The sequence below is a fragment of the Suillus plorans genome (assembly GCF_016647745.1).
Source record: "Suillus plorans strain S12 chromosome Unknown HD556scaffold_3, whole genome shotgun sequence".
Classification (NCBI taxonomy): Eukaryota; Fungi; Basidiomycota; class Agaricomycetes; order Boletales; family Suillaceae; genus Suillus; species Suillus plorans.
This window is the reverse complement of record NW_024537387.1, coordinates 1,206,295-1,225,373: the sequence shown is the minus strand read 5'-3', so window position 1 is coordinate 1,225,373 and position 19,079 is coordinate 1,206,295. Positions and strand designations below refer to the sequence as shown.

At 47.8% G+C, this 19,079-nt stretch overlaps 6 protein-coding genes across 6 annotated transcripts; 3 read left to right on the top strand and 3 right to left on the bottom strand.

Annotated features, from left to right (window-relative positions):
• Positions 1 to 805: 805 nt before the first annotated feature.
• On the bottom strand, positions 806 to 3,339 carry HD556DRAFT_1437275 (uncharacterized protein; the record flags this gene model as incomplete). The annotated part of the gene is made up of 6 exons (XM_041305683.1): positions 806 to 1,374; positions 1,429 to 2,070; positions 2,123 to 2,293; positions 2,346 to 2,863; positions 2,914 to 3,135; positions 3,194 to 3,339. The coding sequence occupies 6 exons, from the start codon at positions 3,337 to 3,339 to the stop codon at positions 806 to 808; spliced, it is 2,268 nt and encodes a 755-aa protein (XP_041166728.1).
• A 1,785-nt stretch (positions 3,340 to 5,124) lies between these two features.
• Positions 5,125 to 5,422, top strand: HD556DRAFT_1328623 (uncharacterized protein). The gene has a single exon (XM_041301617.1). It carries the CDS (start codon positions 5,135 to 5,137, stop codon positions 5,381 to 5,383), a length of 249 nt encoding a protein of 82 aa, XP_041166727.1. The 5' UTR covers positions 5,125 to 5,134; the 3' UTR covers positions 5,384 to 5,422.
• A 274-nt stretch (positions 5,423 to 5,696) lies between these two features.
• Positions 5,697 to 8,241, bottom strand: HD556DRAFT_1478885 (uncharacterized protein; the record flags this gene model as incomplete). The annotated part of the gene is made up of 6 exons (XM_041308569.1): positions 5,697 to 6,265; positions 6,319 to 6,960; positions 7,013 to 7,192; positions 7,245 to 7,762; positions 7,813 to 8,034; positions 8,093 to 8,241. 6 exons carry the CDS (start codon positions 8,239 to 8,241, stop codon positions 5,697 to 5,699), a joined length of 2,280 nt encoding a protein of 759 aa, XP_041166726.1.
• A 1,705-nt stretch (positions 8,242 to 9,946) lies between these two features.
• HD556DRAFT_1437273 (uncharacterized protein) lies at positions 9,947 to 10,984 on the top strand (the record flags this gene model as incomplete). The annotated part of the gene is made up of 5 exons (XM_041305682.1): positions 9,947 to 10,021; positions 10,073 to 10,384; positions 10,444 to 10,590; positions 10,651 to 10,813; positions 10,863 to 10,984. 5 exons carry the CDS (start codon positions 9,947 to 9,949, stop codon positions 10,982 to 10,984), a joined length of 819 nt encoding a protein of 272 aa, XP_041166725.1.
• A 2,399-nt stretch (positions 10,985 to 13,383) lies between these two features.
• Positions 13,384 to 15,769, bottom strand: HD556DRAFT_1283541 (uncharacterized protein; the record flags this gene model as incomplete). Its single annotated transcript, XM_041299313.1, has 6 exons — positions 15,480 to 15,769; positions 15,200 to 15,421; positions 14,632 to 15,149; positions 14,400 to 14,579; positions 13,706 to 14,347; positions 13,384 to 13,652 (listed from the first exon to the last, which is right to left on the bottom strand). Coding segments are annotated over exons 1-6 (1,980 nt in total), but the record flags the coding sequence as incomplete, so codon positions are not given.
• Positions 15,770 to 17,333: 1,564 nt separating this feature from the next.
• HD556DRAFT_1437271 (uncharacterized protein) lies at positions 17,334 to 18,371 on the top strand (the record flags this gene model as incomplete). Its single annotated transcript, XM_041305681.1, has 5 exons — positions 17,334 to 17,408; positions 17,460 to 17,771; positions 17,831 to 17,977; positions 18,038 to 18,200; positions 18,250 to 18,371. The coding sequence occupies 5 exons, from the start codon at positions 17,334 to 17,336 to the stop codon at positions 18,369 to 18,371; spliced, it is 819 nt and encodes a 272-aa protein (XP_041166723.1).
• Positions 18,372 to 19,079: the final 708 nt, after the last annotated feature.

Here is a 19,079-nt window from a genome sequence, read left to right as displayed (position 1 = left end):
GGCAGCTCTTCGGGTGGGACCTTGAGTCATTATGGCTCACCGCCCGCAAGCAACTATGCTACGCACTAATTCGGGTGGGTAGATTCGGAGAAGCATACACAGCGTTCGAATCCATGATGGACGCATGTGATGAAGCTATAAGACCCAGCTTACGTGTGTGGTTCGCCGGTAAGTCGTCGGTAATGTTACATGCTGCGATCCTTAACTACTTTTTTCTCAGCTTTCTAGAAAGACTTAAGCATACTACGTCTTGCCCGTGGAGATACAGCCCTCTCCGCGAGCAGTCACTCTTGCGTTTTGAAATGCAAAGATATTTTGTACGGTTACTCGACATTACATTTATCGTATGACAGGTCATGGCTTGAAATCAGACTAAATGTTCTATGTACAACACTCACACGCCTCTAGTCCTTCCCTCCTACCACCTACCATCTACTATGAATTGCATTTATGCCATATGATAATCCATTCCTTCGCGGTATGATTGGGCAATCCACTCGGAATGGAGATAAGCGCCATTGCAAAATTACAGTCGGAATTGAGCAACTGAAACCCTGTGTCATGTTGTCAATACTGACTTGCTACTGTAAACACAATTGATTGGACAAAAGATGTCCGAAAGCCTGTCCTCGCGTAAGTGATAGTGGGTACGAGGAACTACGTGTTCTTGAATGTGCATGCTTAGCCTCCATGATTGTCGTATTGCACCATTCTATTCATTACAAAGTCATAAGTGGTGCCCAAGACTGCTTCTCGCCTACGACTGTTTATTCTACAAAGCGATTTGTAAGAGAGGCACGCTACCTCAACTATAAGTACGCCTACGACTCTCATGCTCTAGCATAGGCCCCTCAAGTAACAACTGAAAAGCCGATTCATCGGTGAGTTTGCGGTACCCTGATGGAAGGTAAATCGAGTGGATCCCATCAAAGCACTTCTTTACAAGCTTCCAGGACGTTTTGTGCGATCCAGATGGACACATATCTCCCATCTTCGCTGACCAAAAGTGCGCCTTGTCCTTGCTGCATTGATAAGCATCCGCTTTCAGCCATTCTTCTAGTGGTCTGTTTGTGCTGAGGAGTATGCCCTTTTCATACCGAAGACAGACCCAGGTGAGGACCCAGATCAGTGATTCAGCATCATGCGCATACACATGCTCAACTTTGCCTGCTATGGCTGCTGGCGAGAGAAGGTTTACCGCCATGAATGGTACTGTTCCTGTGCGCTCGAGGCCCCTGGGACCATCACGTTTAAACGACGATAAGTCGTAGTCGTTGAGAACGCCTATGTATTGACCGCGTAAGCGGTACACCATAAGATTGCTAGGGCTGACATCCCGATGAAGCACGCCTCCTTTCCAGAGGGCGCGATGGCCTGTCGAGTAGTGGATGAATGATGAAGAGCAGGAGAACGGAAAAAAAAACTTACACTTCACAACTTGCCACCATGCGGCAATGAACTCCTCGCCAGAAAGCGTTGTGATTGGGATAAGCTTTCTGAATACGATGATGTACAGTACACGGCTGCCCTGTTCGGCCCGTTCAGCGTCCTTCAGTCCGAGTGCGACTCGGATTTTGGACGTGGATGTTTCTTTGAATTTGTGGAACCAGACCAGCTCTGGGACGTGGCCTCGCACATCCGGATCTGTCTGTGCAATCTTGTAGACCTCCTTGAGGATGTCTGGCTCGCTCTGACGCGTCTCTTCTGGCCAATAGAGCTTGGCCACCAGTTCAGGGGATTCGTTCAGAAAACAGGGGTCCCGCTGCAGACCTGATAATGCCTCGCTCTTTACCGGAAACACAGTAGTTGCACGTCCGCGTATACCAAAATGAGTGACGCGCTCCTTAGACTTCACATCCAACTCAAGGTCGATTTGGGCATCCTCAATCATCACCTTGCCCAAAAATCCGGGCTCAGGCTCAAACACGCGGTTAAGGCCCCACTGCTCGTATCCCATCCGCTGCATGATGAGAAGCAAGACCAACCAGCGTGGAAGGTCCTGAACGAAGTTGATGGCAGCGCCTTGAATCGTGGTTTCGCGATCACAAAACCAGATGTAGATATAATCGTCTGGAAGGAGTTGTCAGTTTGGCGCCAGGTTAACAGCATCCCATCAACTTACTGTTCACTATAAAGGAGATGACGTGTTGCCGCGCGATGTGAGCCGCGAACATCTCTGCAACGTAGAGGCCGTTCTGGACGATAGGATGGGGTTTTATCGGCTCCTTCTCTTCAGTCCGATCTTCATCTCGCTTGCGCTTGACTCCTCTGCTCGATTGCGACAAGGGTCTTACTACCTCGCACGTGTCAGTAAGAAAGCAGAAACCGAACATACTACAGCTTACGCTCATTCGATGCTTCGTGGGGGGTCTGAGCAGACCCAGTAGCAGGCGTTGAACCTGTCGGCTTAGCAGGGCCGTTCGCGTCCTTCCTATATTCCATATACTGTGCAGAAGGAGAAGGAACGACATAATCTGTCTTATAAACGGACGGCGGATGGGTCAGAAACTTCCGGGGGCGTTTTAACTCCAATGTCGATCGAACATCGGTCCATTGAAAGTTGTCTTTGGGTGATTTGCACGCCGTCTCGGTAAGAACCTGGGATTCTTGCGTTTGGTGTGCTTTCATACCCAGGGCAGTTTGATGAGAGACCACGACAACGTCAGGCTTGCGTTCGGACTGTTTGTCCTGGTGGTCCTGGTATATGGGCTTTGGATCATTGACATGAAGTAGAACATTGGTCTTGTCGTCGACCTTGAACGCAGGTATCCCATCTACATTCACCTTGCTTAGTTCACGGAGCGCACAGTTGGCGGCTTTGACGAAAGGAGCATATGTCAATGGTTCGCGCTCGATATCACAACTTGACAATAATGTCAGTCTTCTTTCGCACTGCTCGAAATGCTGACTTACAAATTAGTCAGGTGTCCCTTTATCTCCTGCGCTACAGCCCCCACATTGCAGATAGGCAGAACAGCATTGAGGGCAGTTTCGAGTAGCTTCGATTTCTGGCTGCCAGAAAGATTTTGAGAGGAACCTGTGCATCTTGCAAGGAGTTCTTGCAGCATCGTATCTGCCTTACACTTCTCAAAGTTTTGGACGTCCCTCGCGATCCATGGGCGGACATCATTGACTCTGCGAAATTCACTGATATGGGTGATCGTGGCGAGAACAAAAAGAAAAATTGACCCACTCAACGCCAACAGTACTGATATGTTCGCTGACAGCAGCGGAACCGACCGCGAGTGGTGTGGACTTGAGCCCAGCCTCCGAATCGGCAGACAAGGTAGAGTTACGGGGAGGTGTCTTGTGTACGGTGGGGTCAGCATTGCCGGCCATGATGATGAGGCTCAGGTAGAAAAGAAAGTGGGTTGAGAATCAGAATACGCAAACCTGAGCTAGCTTTTAAACTAGCAAAACACCATTGTTAGATATTTCAAGTCAAGGTCCACAATTGATAATCGATAAGTAGTTGAACGAAGTTGATGGCAGTGAGCCCTAGACTCACGGTTTAGTAAACGATAAACGATCTTTAACCGAGTTCGTGACAACGACAATTATGTAATCACCTTTGACAAGTCCGCCGGTTGAGTTCAATCTTCTTACAATCCAAATCGTGTATCCCTAAATTTCTTACTTGATCCTTCTTGTTTTCTTTGGCATGTATCCAACACGTACCGGTTGCAATCTCAACAAACAAGGTTTGCTATAGGTATAAAGTTTTACCTTGCACAGAGGCGAAAAGCTCGCATGGGATTCTCAGGCTGGCACTCCGCAAAGGAGTGGCTTGTGGGCGCGTTGAAGAACCATAGGCTGTACAGCTGTCACCTTCACGGCGGCCCTTTACCTCCATTTTGATTTACAAATTTTAAACCTTCGGACGACAAGTCACTTTCAGTGGTCCCCCTGAACACCCGAGTAATCAAGGAATCTGATGGTCTTTCTCGATGTCCTTTTCAGATATCTCTCTCTGCATCCGAACAACTGGAGTCACTGCGCGATCTTTTCTATAACAGAGTATGGGACGAGGACCCAGGGAGCATCGAAATCACTCATCCTCGAATTATGCTGTGGTTGTTGCCTTTGGCACCTATCGGGTACGATTTCCTTCTTCAATGAACATTTTCATTGCTCCGTCTTGACATTCCGTGCGTCGCACAAGAAAATTTTGTAGAAGAATTTCACTGATCGGCAGCCATTTCTGATTTTACAAATATCACACTTCCACTTCGCAGAACACTTCTGATCATTCCTTGAACACACGAATAACCAAGGAACCTGACTCAGGATGTCTTATCAGAAGTCACTGTCTGCATTCCACAGCCGGGCTGTGCGATCTTTCTTGTGTGGAGTAAAAGTGGGAGAAGAGGACCCGGCTGCTCCTTCAATGAGCCTTAGAATCACTTCCCTGTAGTCCTCAAGGTTACACATCGGAGCTCATGGGACAAATATCGTGTCAAACGGTAGTGCGCTGAGACTTGCGCCTTGTCGATCACCACACAAGACTCGGAGGCGCTGATCCACTTCTGCAGGCAAGGCCCACTCGACAGATGTTCTTGCTTGTCCATTCATAGGATCCGAGCCATCGTCTCCTTGACCAAGGAGAGCTCGGGAGAACGGTCAAATCTTATATCTCCTGAACTGTTAGGCGGATCTCTACCCATAATCATCTCTTTATAAGATGGTGATGTACTCTACGTGTCTGCGGGTGCCTTCATTATCCTTCATGATTGCCCCACCATTTTTGTTGTTCGCCACCATCGTGCTCCATATTCATACATGTTCGCTGCATATCTCGCTTCCGACATTGCACAACGTGTCGGTTGAAAATTGTTTGGTGTGCTTCGTCCCCCGTTGTTGAATCATTCTTCGCATTATGATCAAGTTTCTTCTTCAACCCCTCTCGCTCTGCCCATCGCACGACTTTCAGTAGCTCGCAAATATCTGAACATATCTACAATGTACGCTACTTCAGCTTCGCGCCGAACATTGGGTATCGCATTGTTTTCGGTTCCATACATCATGATAGTGAGATATAGGGGAGTGCGATCGCGCCCTGTGCATCAAGATGTTCAAAAAGCTTCTCCCTGTGATGATGCTCACCGAGAGGGAGTTCCTCGCCGCGTGGTGGCAAATGGTAAAGTGTATGTATTCTTTCATCCTCGTGCTCTTTGTACATGCATTCAATATTCTGACAGGCCATCGCGCCCTCTGGGAAAGGGGTGTACATCACTGCAACGTCAGTCTAAGCAATATCATGGGATACCACTTACATGGTCAATTCATAGGCGTTCTCAATGACTACGACCTTATCGTCATTTTACCTTCCTCCTACATACCACCTACTATGAATTGCATTGTAATCCTTTCGTTTGACATGTAGTACTCTTCTTCCATTTCTTCGCGGTATGATTGGGCAGTCCACTCAGAATGGAGATACACGCCATTGCAAAATTACAGTCGGAATTAGGCAACTGAAACCCTGTGTCATGTTGTCAATACTGACTTGATACTGTAAACACTTAATTGGTTGGACAGAAGATGCTGGAAAGCGGAACTACGTGTCCTCGAATGTGCACGCTTAGCCTCCATGATTGTCGTATTCTATTCATTACAAAGTCATAGTGGTACCCAAGACCGCTTCTCGCCTGTGACCGTTCATTCTACAAAGCGACTTGTAAGGGAGGCACGCTACCTCAACTATAAGTACGCCTACGACTCTCATGCTCTAGCATAGGCCCCTCAAGTAACAACTGAAAAGCCGATTCATCGGTGAGTTTGCGGTACCCTGATGGAAGGTAAATCGAGTGGATCCCATCAAAGCACTTCTTTACAAGATCCCAGGACTCTGCGTGCGATGTGGACGGACACACGTTTCTGATCTCTATTGACCAAAACTGGGCCTTTCTTGCTTGGCATAGAGAAGCATCCACTTTCAACCATTCTTCCAATGGTCTGTTCTTGCTGAGGAGGTTTCCACCTTCATACCGAAGACAGACCCAGGTGAGGACCCAGATCAACGATTCAGCATCATGCGCATACACATGCTCGACCTTGCCTGCGACGCCGTCTGGCGTGAGAAGGTCTGCCGCCATGAATGGTACCGTTCCTGTACGCTCGAGGCCCCTGGGACCATCGCGTTTAAACGACGATAAGTCGTAGTCGTTGAGAACGCCTATGAATTGACCGCGTAAGCGGTACACCATGAGATTGCTAGGGCTGACATCCCGATGAAGCACGCCTCCCTTCCAGAGGGCGCGATGGCCTGTCGAGTAGAGGATAAATGATAAAGAGCAGGAGAACGGAAAAAAAACTTACACTTCACAACTTGCCACCATGCGGCAATGAACTCCTCGCCAGAAAGCGTCGTGATTGGGATAAGCTTTCTGAACACAATGATGTACAGGACGCGGCTGCCCTGTTCGGCCCGGTCTGCGTCCTTCAGTCCTAGTGCGACTCGGATTTTGGACGTGGATGTTTCTTTGAACTTGTGGAACCAGACCAGCTCTGGGACGTGGCCTCGCACATCCGGATCTGTTTGTGCAATCTTGTAGACCTCGTTCAGAATGTCTGGCTCGCTCTGACGCGTCTCTTCTGGCCAATAGAGCTTGGCCACCAGTTCAGAAGATTCGTTGGGAAAACGGGGATCCCGCTGCCGATCTGATAGTGCCTTGCTCTTTACCGGAAATACGGTAGTTGCACGTCCGCGTATACCGAAATGAGTCACGCGCTCCTTAGACTTCACATCCAACTCAAGGTCGATCTGGGTATCCTCAATCATCACCTTGCCCGAAAATCCGGGCTCAGGCTCAAACACGCGGTTAAGGCCCCATTGTTCGTATCCCATCCGCTGCATGATGAAAAGCAAGACCAACCAGCGTGGAAGGTCCTGAACGAAGTTGATAGCGGCGCCTTGGATCGTGGTTTCGCGATCACAAAACCAGACGTAAATACAGTCGTCTGGAAGGAGTTGTCAGTTTGACGCCAGGTTAAGAGTATCCCATCAACTTACTGTTCACTATAAAGGAGATGACGTGTTGCCGCGCGATATGAGCTGCGAACATCTCTGCAACATAGAGGCCGTTCTGGACGATAGGAGGGGGTTTCGTCGGCTCGTCCTCTTCAGTCCGATCTTCATTGTTGCCGCCTCGCTTGCGCTTGACTCCTCTGCTCAATTGCGACGAGGGTCTTACTACCTCGCACATGTCAGTAAGAAAGTAGCAAACGGACATACTACAGCTTACGCTCATTCGATGCTTCGTGGGGGGTCTGGGTAGACCCAGTAGCAGGTGTTGAACCTGTTGGCTTAGCAGGGCCGTTCGTGCCCTTCCTATATTCCATGTACTGCGCAGAAGGAGAAGGAACGACGTAATCGGTCTTATAGACCGACGGCGGATGGGTCAGAAACTTCCGGGGGCGTTTTACCTCCAATGTCGATCGAACATCGGTCCATTGAAAGTTGTCTTTGGGCGATTTGCACGCCGTCTCGGTAAGAACCTGGGATTCTTGCGTTTCGTGTGCTTTCGTACCCAGGGCAGTTTGATGAGAGACAACGACAACGTCAGGCTTGCGTTCGGACTGTTTGTCCTGGTGGTCCTGGTATATGGGCTTTGTATCATTGACATGGAGTAGAATGTTGGTCTTGTCGTCGACCTTGAACGCAGGTATTCCTTGTACATTCACCTTGCTTAGTTCACGGAGCGCACAGTTGGCGGCTTTGACGAAAGAAGCGTATGTCGATGTTTCGCCGTTGATATCACAACTTGACAATAGCGTCAGTCTTCTTTCGCACCGCTCAAAATACTGACTTACAAATCAGTCAAGTGTCCCTTTATCTCTTGCGCTACAGCCCCCACATTGCAGATAGGCAGGACAGCATTGAGGGAAGTTTCGAATAGCTTCGATTTCTCGCTGACAGAAAGGTTTTGAGAGTAACCTGTGCATCTTGCAAGGAGTTCTTGCAGCATTGTATCTGCCTCACACTTCTCGAAGTTTTGGACGTCCCTCGCGATCCATGGACGGACATTCTTGACTCTGCGACGTTTACTGATATGAGTGATGGTGGTGAAAACAGAAGGAAGAGCTGACGCACTTAAGGCCAACAGTACTGATGTGTTCGCTGACAACAGCGGAACCGACTGCGAGTGGGGTGGACTTGAGCCCAGTCTCCGAATCGGCAGACAAGGTAGAGTTACGGGGAGGTGTCTTGTCACGTACGGTGGCGTCAGCATTGTCGGCCATGATGATGAGGGCTAAGGGGGCTCAGATAGAGAAGAAAGTGGGTTGAGAATCAGAATACGCAAACCTGAGCTAGCTTTTAAACTAGCAAAATACCATTGCTAAATATTTCAAGTCAAGGTCCACAATTGATAATCGATAAGTAGTTGAACGAATTCGTTGATGGAGCCAGACTCCGTGACGGTTCAGTCAACCATAAATTGACCGAGTTCGTGACAACGACAATTATGTAATCACCTTCGACAAGTCCGAGTCCGCCGGTTGAGTTCAATCAAGTAACAAGTTCTTACAATCCAAATCATGTATCTTGTTTTCTTTGGCATGTATCCAAAACGTACCGGTTGCAATCTCAATAAACAAGGTTTGCCATTTGTTTGCTATAGGTATAAAGTTTTACCTTGCACAGAGGCGAAAGGCTCGCCAGGCTAGCACTCCGCAAAGGAGTGGCCTGTGGGCGCGATGAAGAACCATGGGCTGTACAGCTGTCACCTTCACGGCGGCCCTTTACCTCCGTTTTGATTTACAAATTTCAACCCTTCGGACCACAAGTCACTTTCAGTAGTCCCCCTGAACACCCGAGTAATCAATGAATCTGATGGTCTTTCTCGATGTTCTGTTCAGACATCTCTCTCTGCATCCGATCAACTGGACTGCGCGATCTTTTCTATAACAGAAGTGTGATACGGGGACTCAGGGAGCATCGAAATCACTCATCCTCGAATTAGGCTGTGGTTGTTGCCTTTGGCATCTATTGGGTGTGATTTCCGAGTCCTTTTATTGGTCCGTCTTGACGTTCGCGCGTCGAACAAGAAAATTTTGCAGAAGAATTTTACTGATCGGCAGCCTTTGCCTTTGCCTCCGTTTCTGATTTACAGATTTCAAACTTCCATTTTACCGAACACTTCTGTTCATTCCTAAACTTGAACACACGAATAACCGAGGGATCCGATTCAGGACGTCTTATCAAAAGTCACTGTCTGCATTCCACAGCCGGGCTGTGCGATCTTTCTTGTATGGAGTAAAAGTGGGAGAAGAGCTGCTCCATTAGTGAGCCTTATTGTCACTTTCCTGTTGTACTCAAGGTTACACATCGGAGCTCATGGGACGAATGTCGTGTCAAACGGTAGTGCGCTGAGACTCGCGACTTGTCGATCACCACACAAGAGGCGCTGATCCACTCCTGCAGGCAAGGCCCACTCAACAGATGTTCTTGCTTGTCCATCCATAGGATCCGACTCATCGTCTCCTCGACCAAGGAGAGCTCGGGAGAACGGTCAAATCTTACGTTTCCTGAACTGCTAGGCGGATCTCTACCCATTATTGTCTCTTTATAAGTTGGTGATGTACTCTACGTGTTTGCGGGTGCCTTCAACATCCTTCATGATCGCCCCACCATTTTGCTATTCGCCATCATCATGCTCCATATTCATACATGTTCCCATATCTCGCTTCCGACATTGCACAACGTGTCGGTTGAAAATTATTTGGTGTGCTTCGTCCCCCGTCGTTGAATCATTCTTCGCATTATGATCAAGCTTCTTTAAACCGTCTCGCTCTGCGCATCACACGACTTTCAGTAGCTCGCAAGTATTTGAATATATCTACCATGCACGCTGCTTCAGCTTCGCACCGAACACTGGGTATCGCATTTTTTCGGTTTCATACATCATGATAGTGAGATATGACTCGGGGAGTGCGATTCCTTAGAATGGTCCCGGCCTTATACAAATCAATCGCAACCCAACCACACAACTCCATCTTTGCACTTCGAGATGCAAATGAAGTAAGTCATCCGACATGCACTTCACATAGGCTAACATTGATCCTGGCATAGTCAATACGCATTAATCCCTCGTTAACAGGCTATATTGCAAAGGGCATTGCCCTCTACGGGAAAAGGCAGTTCCAGGACGCCACGAAAGTTTTTGACCTTGCGTTCAGATCGGCTGATGGTGTTGCAAGCACAACGCATTTACTTTTCTTGATCAAGGCATGTTGCTCTTTTATTGCACACTCCGCGCTTCATTATGAGTCACAGGCTATTGCGCTGTTTAATGCAAATAAACATGATGAGGCAATGCTGCGCGTCCAAGAACTAGTCACTGATTTTCCCGACACCGATCTTCTTGCTTGCCGTGTCGTTGAAGTGAGTATTAAGTACAGTTTTGTGTGTGCTGACTTTGATGATACCACTTTTCGCATCAGACGTATCTACGCGTCCAATTAGGCACCCTTGCCTTGAGTAGCTGGTCTCGTAAGCTTGAAGCTGTCAACCATTTCACTTCCGCTGTCAAGGCTAGCGTTTTCTTTTCCAAATCGCCAATTCATCGTATGTATGGGGATTTTACCGTGGTACGTTGGTGTTATACAGTCAACGATGTTTCTTCATGTTGAACTGCATATTTTTGGCAGCTCTTCGGGTGGGATCTTGAGTCATTGTGGCTCACCGCCCACAAGCAACTATGTCGCGCTCTCATGCGGGCGGGTAAAATTGGAGAGGCATTCACAACGTTCCAATCCACGATGGAAGCATGTGATGAAGCTACAAGATCCAGCTTATGTGCGTGGTTTGCTGGTAAGTCGTCGGTGATGTTACATACTGCGATCCTTAACTACATTTTTAGAGAGACTGCAGTATGCTACGTCTTGTCCGTGGCGACACAGCCCTCTCCGCGAGCAGTCACTCTTGCGTTTTGAAATGCAAAAATATTTCGTACGGTTACTTGACATTACATTTAACGCATGACAGCTTGAAATCAGACCAAATGTTTTATGCACAACACTCACACGCCCCTAGTCCTTAGGCTCGTGACCAGCCTGGCTTATATTACCACGGACAAGTCGAGTGGTGAAGCCAGGCTGGTCGATCTCGGAGAAATTTGGCAGGCGAAGCGAGGAGTTTGAATTTTAGCAGATGCCGGTCGTGCCGGTGATACTTTTTAGTAGTAGAGCAGTGCGTCTAGACTGTGTGCTACTATGTTAATATCCTACCATGAGTTTGTTGATCAATTCTGTCCCACCTTTGTCGTGCGCTGCTCTAGAAGCTATTAACAATCTACCAGTGGACTTTACAAGCAGCCTTTCAACGAAACAAAGCCAATTTTTGTATCTTGATCCAGGCTCGAAGGGTCGACAGTCCAAAGCAAAGGTTCAACAGGTGGCTGGTATTGTGGAATGGGCGGGTAGAATGCATTAAATGGTATCATTTTATCACCCTATTCAATATTCAGTACAGTTGCTCGATGTGCTATGATGTTGGAGAGGCATACAGTACTTTGTACGATGTGAATGAAGGACTTTGTGTTGTCGACGCTGCACACAAACCACCATTACCTAAAGCGGCACGACCGGCATCTGTCAAATTTCAAACTCCTCGCTTCGCCTGCCAAATTTCTCCAAGATCGACCAGTCTTACTACGTCAAACACTTAACAACATCTCAGACGTAGTAAAGACTGGTTACGAGTCTACCTAGTCCTTCCCTCCTACCACCTACTATGAATTACATTTATGCCATATGGTAATCTTTCCTTCGACACGTAGTACTCTTCTTCCATTTCTTCGTGGTATGATTGGGCAATCCACTCAGAATGGAGATACACGCCATCGCAAAATTACAGTCGGAATTAAGCAACTGAAACCCTGTTGTGAATACTGACTTGCTACTGTAAACACAATTGATTTGACCGAAAGCCTGTCCTTGCACAAGTGATAGTGGGTACGCGGAACTACGTGTTCTTGAATGTGTATGCTTAGCCTCCATGATTGTCGTATTGCACCATTCTATTCATTACAAAGTCATAAGTGGTGCCCAAGACCGCTTCTCGCCTACGACTTAGACTCGTGACCAGTCTGTCTAATGAGGCAAGCCGTCGATTAGACAGACTGGTAAATCTGGGTTTGAATTTGGATAGTGCGCGGGTTCGTCAGGTAACGTGATCTGTAGCCAATGGGAAAACTGAAAATTTTGACGTGAATACTAAAATTATTGTTTGAAATTTTGAAATTTGACGCGACGCGTCGCGTCAAATGCATGTATCTGCGCTACAACTTCAATGGATGTGAATGCTGTCATTCAAGCAGTGCGACAAGCATCATTAGATAGTCTAGATTCCTTCGCTCGCTCGCTGATAGGAGAACGGCTTCCTACCGACTACATTCAATCACTCAGTAACACAGACAGAACAGATGCACTTCGTGCTTGCTTGCTTGTGTACATCCTTACAGCAACTTTGATCGTGCCACGAGAGTTTCAACTGGAGGCTGCTCTTGCAACACTCAACGGCCGCGACAGTGTAATAACAGCAGGTACAGGCTGTGGGAAGACACTGTGTCTCATCCTGCCAATTATCCTCCGTCCTGACACCATCAGTATGACGATTTCGCCGCTGAAACGCCTCCAGATTACCCAGGTCAGACCAAAATTTGGCTTTTTAGGTACTGAGTGCGACAAAGAGCTCACCAGGTGAAAGAGTGTCTGAAATATGGCATATCTACAATATCTATCAATGAGGACACTCCAAATGATGCATCACTATGGCAGGTACACCCAACATGAAAAGCTGTTGATTTCGCTGTGTAAGGGGATACTTTAACTCATGTTTTCAATCAACAGTCAATTCGTACTGGGAAGTTCAACCATTTAATTGTTTCGCCAGTACATGAACTTAGCTACTGTCCCAAAAAGAACTTATCTGTCACGTTACCTGACGAACCCGCGCACTATCCAAATTCAAACCCAGATTTACCAGTCTGTCTAATGAGGCAAGCCGTCGATTAGACAGACTGGTCACGAGTCTACCTACGACTATTGATTCTACAAAGCGATTTGTAAGAGAGGCACGCTACCTCAACTATAAGTACGCCTACGACTCTCATGCTCTAGCATAGGCCCCTCAAGTAACAACTGAAAAGCCGATTCATCGGTGAGTTTGCGGTACCCTGATGGAAGGTAAATCGAGTGGATCCCATCAAAGCACTTCTTTACAAGATCCCAGGACTCTGCGTGCGATGTGGACGGACACACGTTTCTGATCTCTATTGACCAAAACTGGGCCTTTCTTGCTGGCATAGAAGCATCCACTTTCAACCATTCTTCCAATGGTCTGTTCTTGCTGAGGAGGTTTCCACCTTCATACCGAAGACAGACCCAGGTGAGGACCCAGATCAACGATTCAGCATCATGCGCATACACATGCTCGACCTTGCCTGCGACGCCGTCTGGCGTGAGAAGGTCTGCCGCCATGAATGGTACCGTTCCTGTACGCTCGAGGCCCCTGGGACCATCGCGTTTAAACGACGATAAGTCGTAGTCGTTGAGAACGCCTATGAATTGACCGCGTAAGCGGTACACCATGAGATTGCTAGGGCTGACATCCCGATGAAGCACGCCTCCCTTCCAGAGGGCGCGATGGCCTGTCGAGTAGAGGATAAATGATAAAGAGCAGGAGAACGGAAAAAAAACTTACACTTCACAACTTGCCACCATGCGGCAATGAACTCCTCGCCAGAAAGCGTCGTGATTGGGATAAGCTTTCTGAACACAATGATGTACAGGACGCGGCTGCCCTGTTCGGCCCGGTCTGCGTCCTTCAGTCCTAGTGCGACTCGGATTTTGGACGTGGATGTTTCTTTGAACTTGTGGAACCAGACCAGCTCTGGGACGTGGCCTCGCACATCCGGATCTGTTTGTGCAATCTTGTAGACCTCGTTCAGAATGTCTGGCTCGCTCTGACGCGTCTCTTCTGGCCAATAGAGCTTGGCCACCAGTTCAGAAGATTCGTTGGGAAAACGGGGATCCCGCTGCCGATCTGATAGTGCCTTGCTCTTTACCGGAAATACGGTAGTTGCACGTCCGCGTATACCGAAATGAGTCACGCGCTCCTTAGACTTCACATCCAACTCAAGGTCGATCTGGGTATCCTCAATCATCACCTTGCCCGAAAATCCGGGCTCAGGCTCAAACACGCGGTTAAGGCCCCATTGTTCGTATCCCATCCGCTGCATGATGAAAAGCAAGACCAACCAGCGTGGAAGGTCCTGAACGAAGTTGATAGCGGCGCCTTGGATCGTGGTTTCGCGATCACAAAACCAGACGTAAATACAGTCGTCTGGAAGGAGTTGTCAGTTTGACGCCAGGTTAAGAGTATCCCATCAACTTACTGTTCACTATAAAGGAGATGACGTGTTGCCGCGCGATATGAGCTGCGAACATCTCTGCAACATAGAGGCCGTTCTGGACGATAGGAGGGGGTTTCGTCGGCTCGTCCTCTTCAGTCCGATCTTCATTGTTGCCGCCTCGCTTGCGCTTGACTCCTCTGCTCAATTGCGACGAGGGTCTTACTACCTCGCACATGTCAGTAAGAAAGTAGCAAACGGACATACTACAGCTTACGCTCATTCGATGCTTCGTGGGGGGTCTGGGTAGACCCAGTAGCAGGTGTTGAACCTGTTGGCTTAGCAGGGCCGTTCGTGCCCTTCCTATATTCCATGTACTGCGCAGAAGGAGAAGGAACGACGTAATCGGTCTTATAGACCGACGGCGGATGGGTCAGAAACTTCCGGGGGCGTTTTACCTCCAATGTCGATCGAACATCGGTCCATTGAAAGTTGTCTTTGGGCGATTTGCACGCCGTCTCGGTAAGAACCTGGGATTCTTGCGTTTCGTGTGCTTTCGTACCCAGGGCAGTTTGATGAGAGACAACGACAACGTCAGGCTTGCGTTCGGACTGTTTGTCCTGGTGGTCCTGGTATATGGGCTTTGTATCATTGACATGGAGTAGAATGTTGGTCTTGTCGTCGACCTTGAACGCAGGTATTCCTTGTACATTCACCTTGCTTAGTTCACGGAGCGCACAGTTGGCGGCTTTGACGAAAGAAGCGTATGTCGATGTTTCGCCGTTGATATCACAACTTGACAATAGCGTCAGTCTTCTTTCGCACCGCTCAAAATACTGACTTACAAATCAGTCAAGTGTCCCTTTATCTCTTGCGCTACAGCCCCCACATTGCAGATAGGCAGGACAGCATTGAGGGAAGTTTCGAATAGCTTCGATTTCTCGCTGACAGAAAGGTTTTGAGAGTAACCTGTGCATCTTGCAAGGAGTTCTTGCAGCATTGTATCTGCCTCACACTTCTCGAAGTTTTGGACGTCCCTCGCGATCCATGGACGGACATTCTTGACTCTGCGACGTTTACTGATATGAGTGATGGTGGTGAAAACAGAAGGAAGAGCTGACGCACTTAAGGCCAACAGTACTGATGTGTTCGCTGACAACAGCGGAACCGACTGCGAGTGGGGTGGACTTGAGCCCAGTCTCCGAATCGGCAGACAAGGTAGAGTTACGGGGAGGTGTCTTGTCACGTACGGTGGCGTCAGCATTGTCGGCCATGATGATGAGGGCTAAGGGGGCTCAGATAGAGAAGAAAGTGGGTTGAGAATCAGAATACGCAAACCTGAGCTAGCTTTTAAACTAGCAAAATACCATTGCTAAATATTTCAAGTCAAGGTCCACAATTGATAATCGATAAGTAGTTGAACGAATTCGTTGATGGAGCCAGACTCCGTGACGGTTCAGTCAACCATAAATTGACCGAGTTCGTGACAACGACAATTATGTAATCACCTTCGACAAGTCCGAGTCCGCCGGTTGAGTTCAATCAAGTAACAAGTTCTTACAATCCAAATCATGTATCTTGTTTTCTTTGGCATGTATCCAAAACGTACCGGTTGCAATCTCAATAAACAAGGTTTGCCATTTGTTTGCTATAGGTATAAAGTTTTACCTTGCACAGAGGCGAAAGGCTCGCCAGGCTAGCACTCCGCAAAGGAGTGGCCTGTGGGCGCGATGAAGAACCATGGGCTGTACAGCTGTCACCTTCACGGCGGCCCTTTACCTCCGTTTTGATTTACAAATTTCAACCCTTCGGACCACAAGTCACTTTCAGTAGTCCCCCTGAACACCCGAGTAATCAATGAATCTGATGGTCTTTCTCGATGTTCTGTTCAGACATCTCTCTCTGCATCCGATCAACTGGACTGCGCGATCTTTTCTATAACAGAAGTGTGATACGGGGACTCAGGGAGCATCGAAATCACTCATCCTCGAATTAGGCTGTGGTTGTTGCCTTTGGCATCTATTGGGTGTGATTTCCGAGTCCTTTTATTGGTCCGTCTTGACGTTCGCGCGTCGAACAAGAAAATTTTGCAGAAGAATTTTACTGATCGGCAGCCTTTGCCTTTGCCTCCGTTTCTGATTTACAGATTTCAAACTTCCATTTTACCGAACACTTCTGTTCATTCCTAAACTTGAACACACGAATAACCGAGGGATCCGATTCAGGACGTCTTATCAAAAGTCACTGTCTGCATTCCACAGCCGGGCTGTGCGATCTTTCTTGTATGGAGTAAAAGTGGGAGAAGAGCTGCTCCATTAGTGAGCCTTATTGTCACTTTCCTGTTGTACTCAAGGTTACACATCGGAGCTCATGGGACGAATGTCGTGTCAAACGGTAGTGCGCTGAGACTCGCGACTTGTCGATCACCACACAAGAGGCGCTGATCCACTCCTGCAGGCAAGGCCCACTCAACAGATGTTCTTGCTTGTCCATCCATAGGATCCGACTCATCGTCTCCTCGACCAAGGAGAGCTCGGGAGAACGGTCAAATCTTACGTTTCCTGAACTGCTAGGCGGATCTCTACCCATTATTGTCTCTTTATAAGTTGGTGATGTACTCTACGTGTTTGCGGGTGCCTTCAACATCCTTCATGATCGCCCCACCATTTTGCTATTCGCCATCATCATGCTCCATATTCATACATGTTCCCATATCTCGCTTCCGACATTGCACAACGTGTCGGTTGAAAATTATTTGGTGTGCTTCGTCCCCCGTCGTTGAATCATTCTTCGCATTATGATCAAGCTTCTTTAAACCGTCTCGCTCTGCGCATCACACGACTTTCAGTAGCTCGCAAGTATTTGAATATATCTACCATGCACGCTGCTTCAGCTTCGCACCGAACACTGGGTATCGCATTTTTTCGGTTTCATACATCATGATAGTGAGATATGACTCGGGGAGTGCGATTCCTTAGAATGGTCCCGGCCTTATACAAATCAATCGCAACCCAACCACACAACTCCATCTTTGCACTTCGAGATGCAAATGAAGTAAGTCATCCGACATGCACTTCACATAGGCTAACATTGATCCTGGCATAGTCAATACGCATTAATCCCTCGTTAACAGGCTATATTGCAAAGGGCATTGCCCTCTACGGGAAAAGGCAGTTCCAGGACGCCACGAAAGTTTTTGACCTTGCGTTCAGATCGGCTGATGGTGTTGCAAGCACAACGCATTTACTTTTCTTGATCAAGGCATGTTGCTCTTTTATTGCACACTCCGCGCTTCATTATGAGTCACAGGCTATTGCGCTGTTTAATGCAAATAAACATGATGAGGCAATGCTGCGCGTCCAAGAACTAGTCACTGATTTTCCCGACACCGATCTTCTTGCTTGCCGTGTCGTTGAAGTGAGTATTAAGTACAGTTTTGTGTGTGCTGACTTTGATGATACCACTTTTCGCATCAGACGTATCTACGCGTCCAATTAGGCACCCTTGCCTTGAGTAGCTGGTCTCGTAAGCTTGAAGCTGTCAACCATTTCACTTCCGCTGTCAAGGCTAGCGTTTTCTTTTCCAAATCGCCAATTCATCGTATGTATGGGGATTTTACCGTGGTACGTTGGTGTTATACAGTCAACGATGTTTCTTCATGTTGAACTGCATATTTTTGGCAGCTCTTCGGGTGGGATCTTGAGTCATTGTGGCTCACCGCCCACAAGCAACTATGTCGCGCTCTCATGCGGGCGGGTAAAATTGGAGAGGCATTCACAACGTTCCAATCCACGATGGAAGCATGTGATGAAGCTACAAGATCCAGCTTATGTGCGTGGTTTGCTGGTAAGTCGTCGGTGATGTTACATACTGCGATCCTTAACTACATTTTTAGAGAGACTGCAGTATGCTACGTCTTGTCCGTGGCGACACAGCCCTCTCCGCGAGCAGTCACTCTTGCGTTTTGAAATGCAAAAATATTTCGTACGGTTACTTGACATTACATTTAACGCATGACAGCTTGAAATCAGACCAAATGTTTTATGCACAACACTCACACGCCCCTAGTCCTTAGGCTCGTGACCAGCCTGGCTTATATTACCACGGACAAGTCGAGTGGTGAAGCCAGGCTGGTCGATCTCGGAGAAATTTGGCAGGCGAAGCGAGGAGTTTGAATTTTAGCAGATGCCGGTCGTGCCGGTGATACTTTTTAGTAGTAGAGCAGTGCGTCTAGACTGTGTGCTACTATGTTAATATCCTACCATGAGTTTGTTGATCAATTCTGTCCCACCTTTGTCGTGCGCTGCTCTAGAAGCTATTAACAATCTACCAGTGGACTTTACAAGCAGCCTTTCAACGAAACAAAGCCAATTTTTGTATCTTGATCCAGGCTCGAAGGGTCGACAGTCCAAAGCAAAGGTTCAACAGGTGGCTGGTATTGTGGAATGGGCGGGTAGAATGCATTAAATGGTATCATTTTATCACCCTATTCAATATTCAGTACAGTTGCTCGATGTGCTATGATGTTGGAGAGGCATACAGTACTTTGTACGATGTGAATGAAGGACTTTGTGTTGTCGACGCTGCACACAAACCACCATTACCTAAAGCGGCACGACCGGCATCTGTCAAATTTCAAACTCCTCGCTTCGCCTGCCAAATTTCTCCAAGATCGACCAGTCTTACTACGTCAAACACTTAACAACATCTCAGACGTAGTAAAGA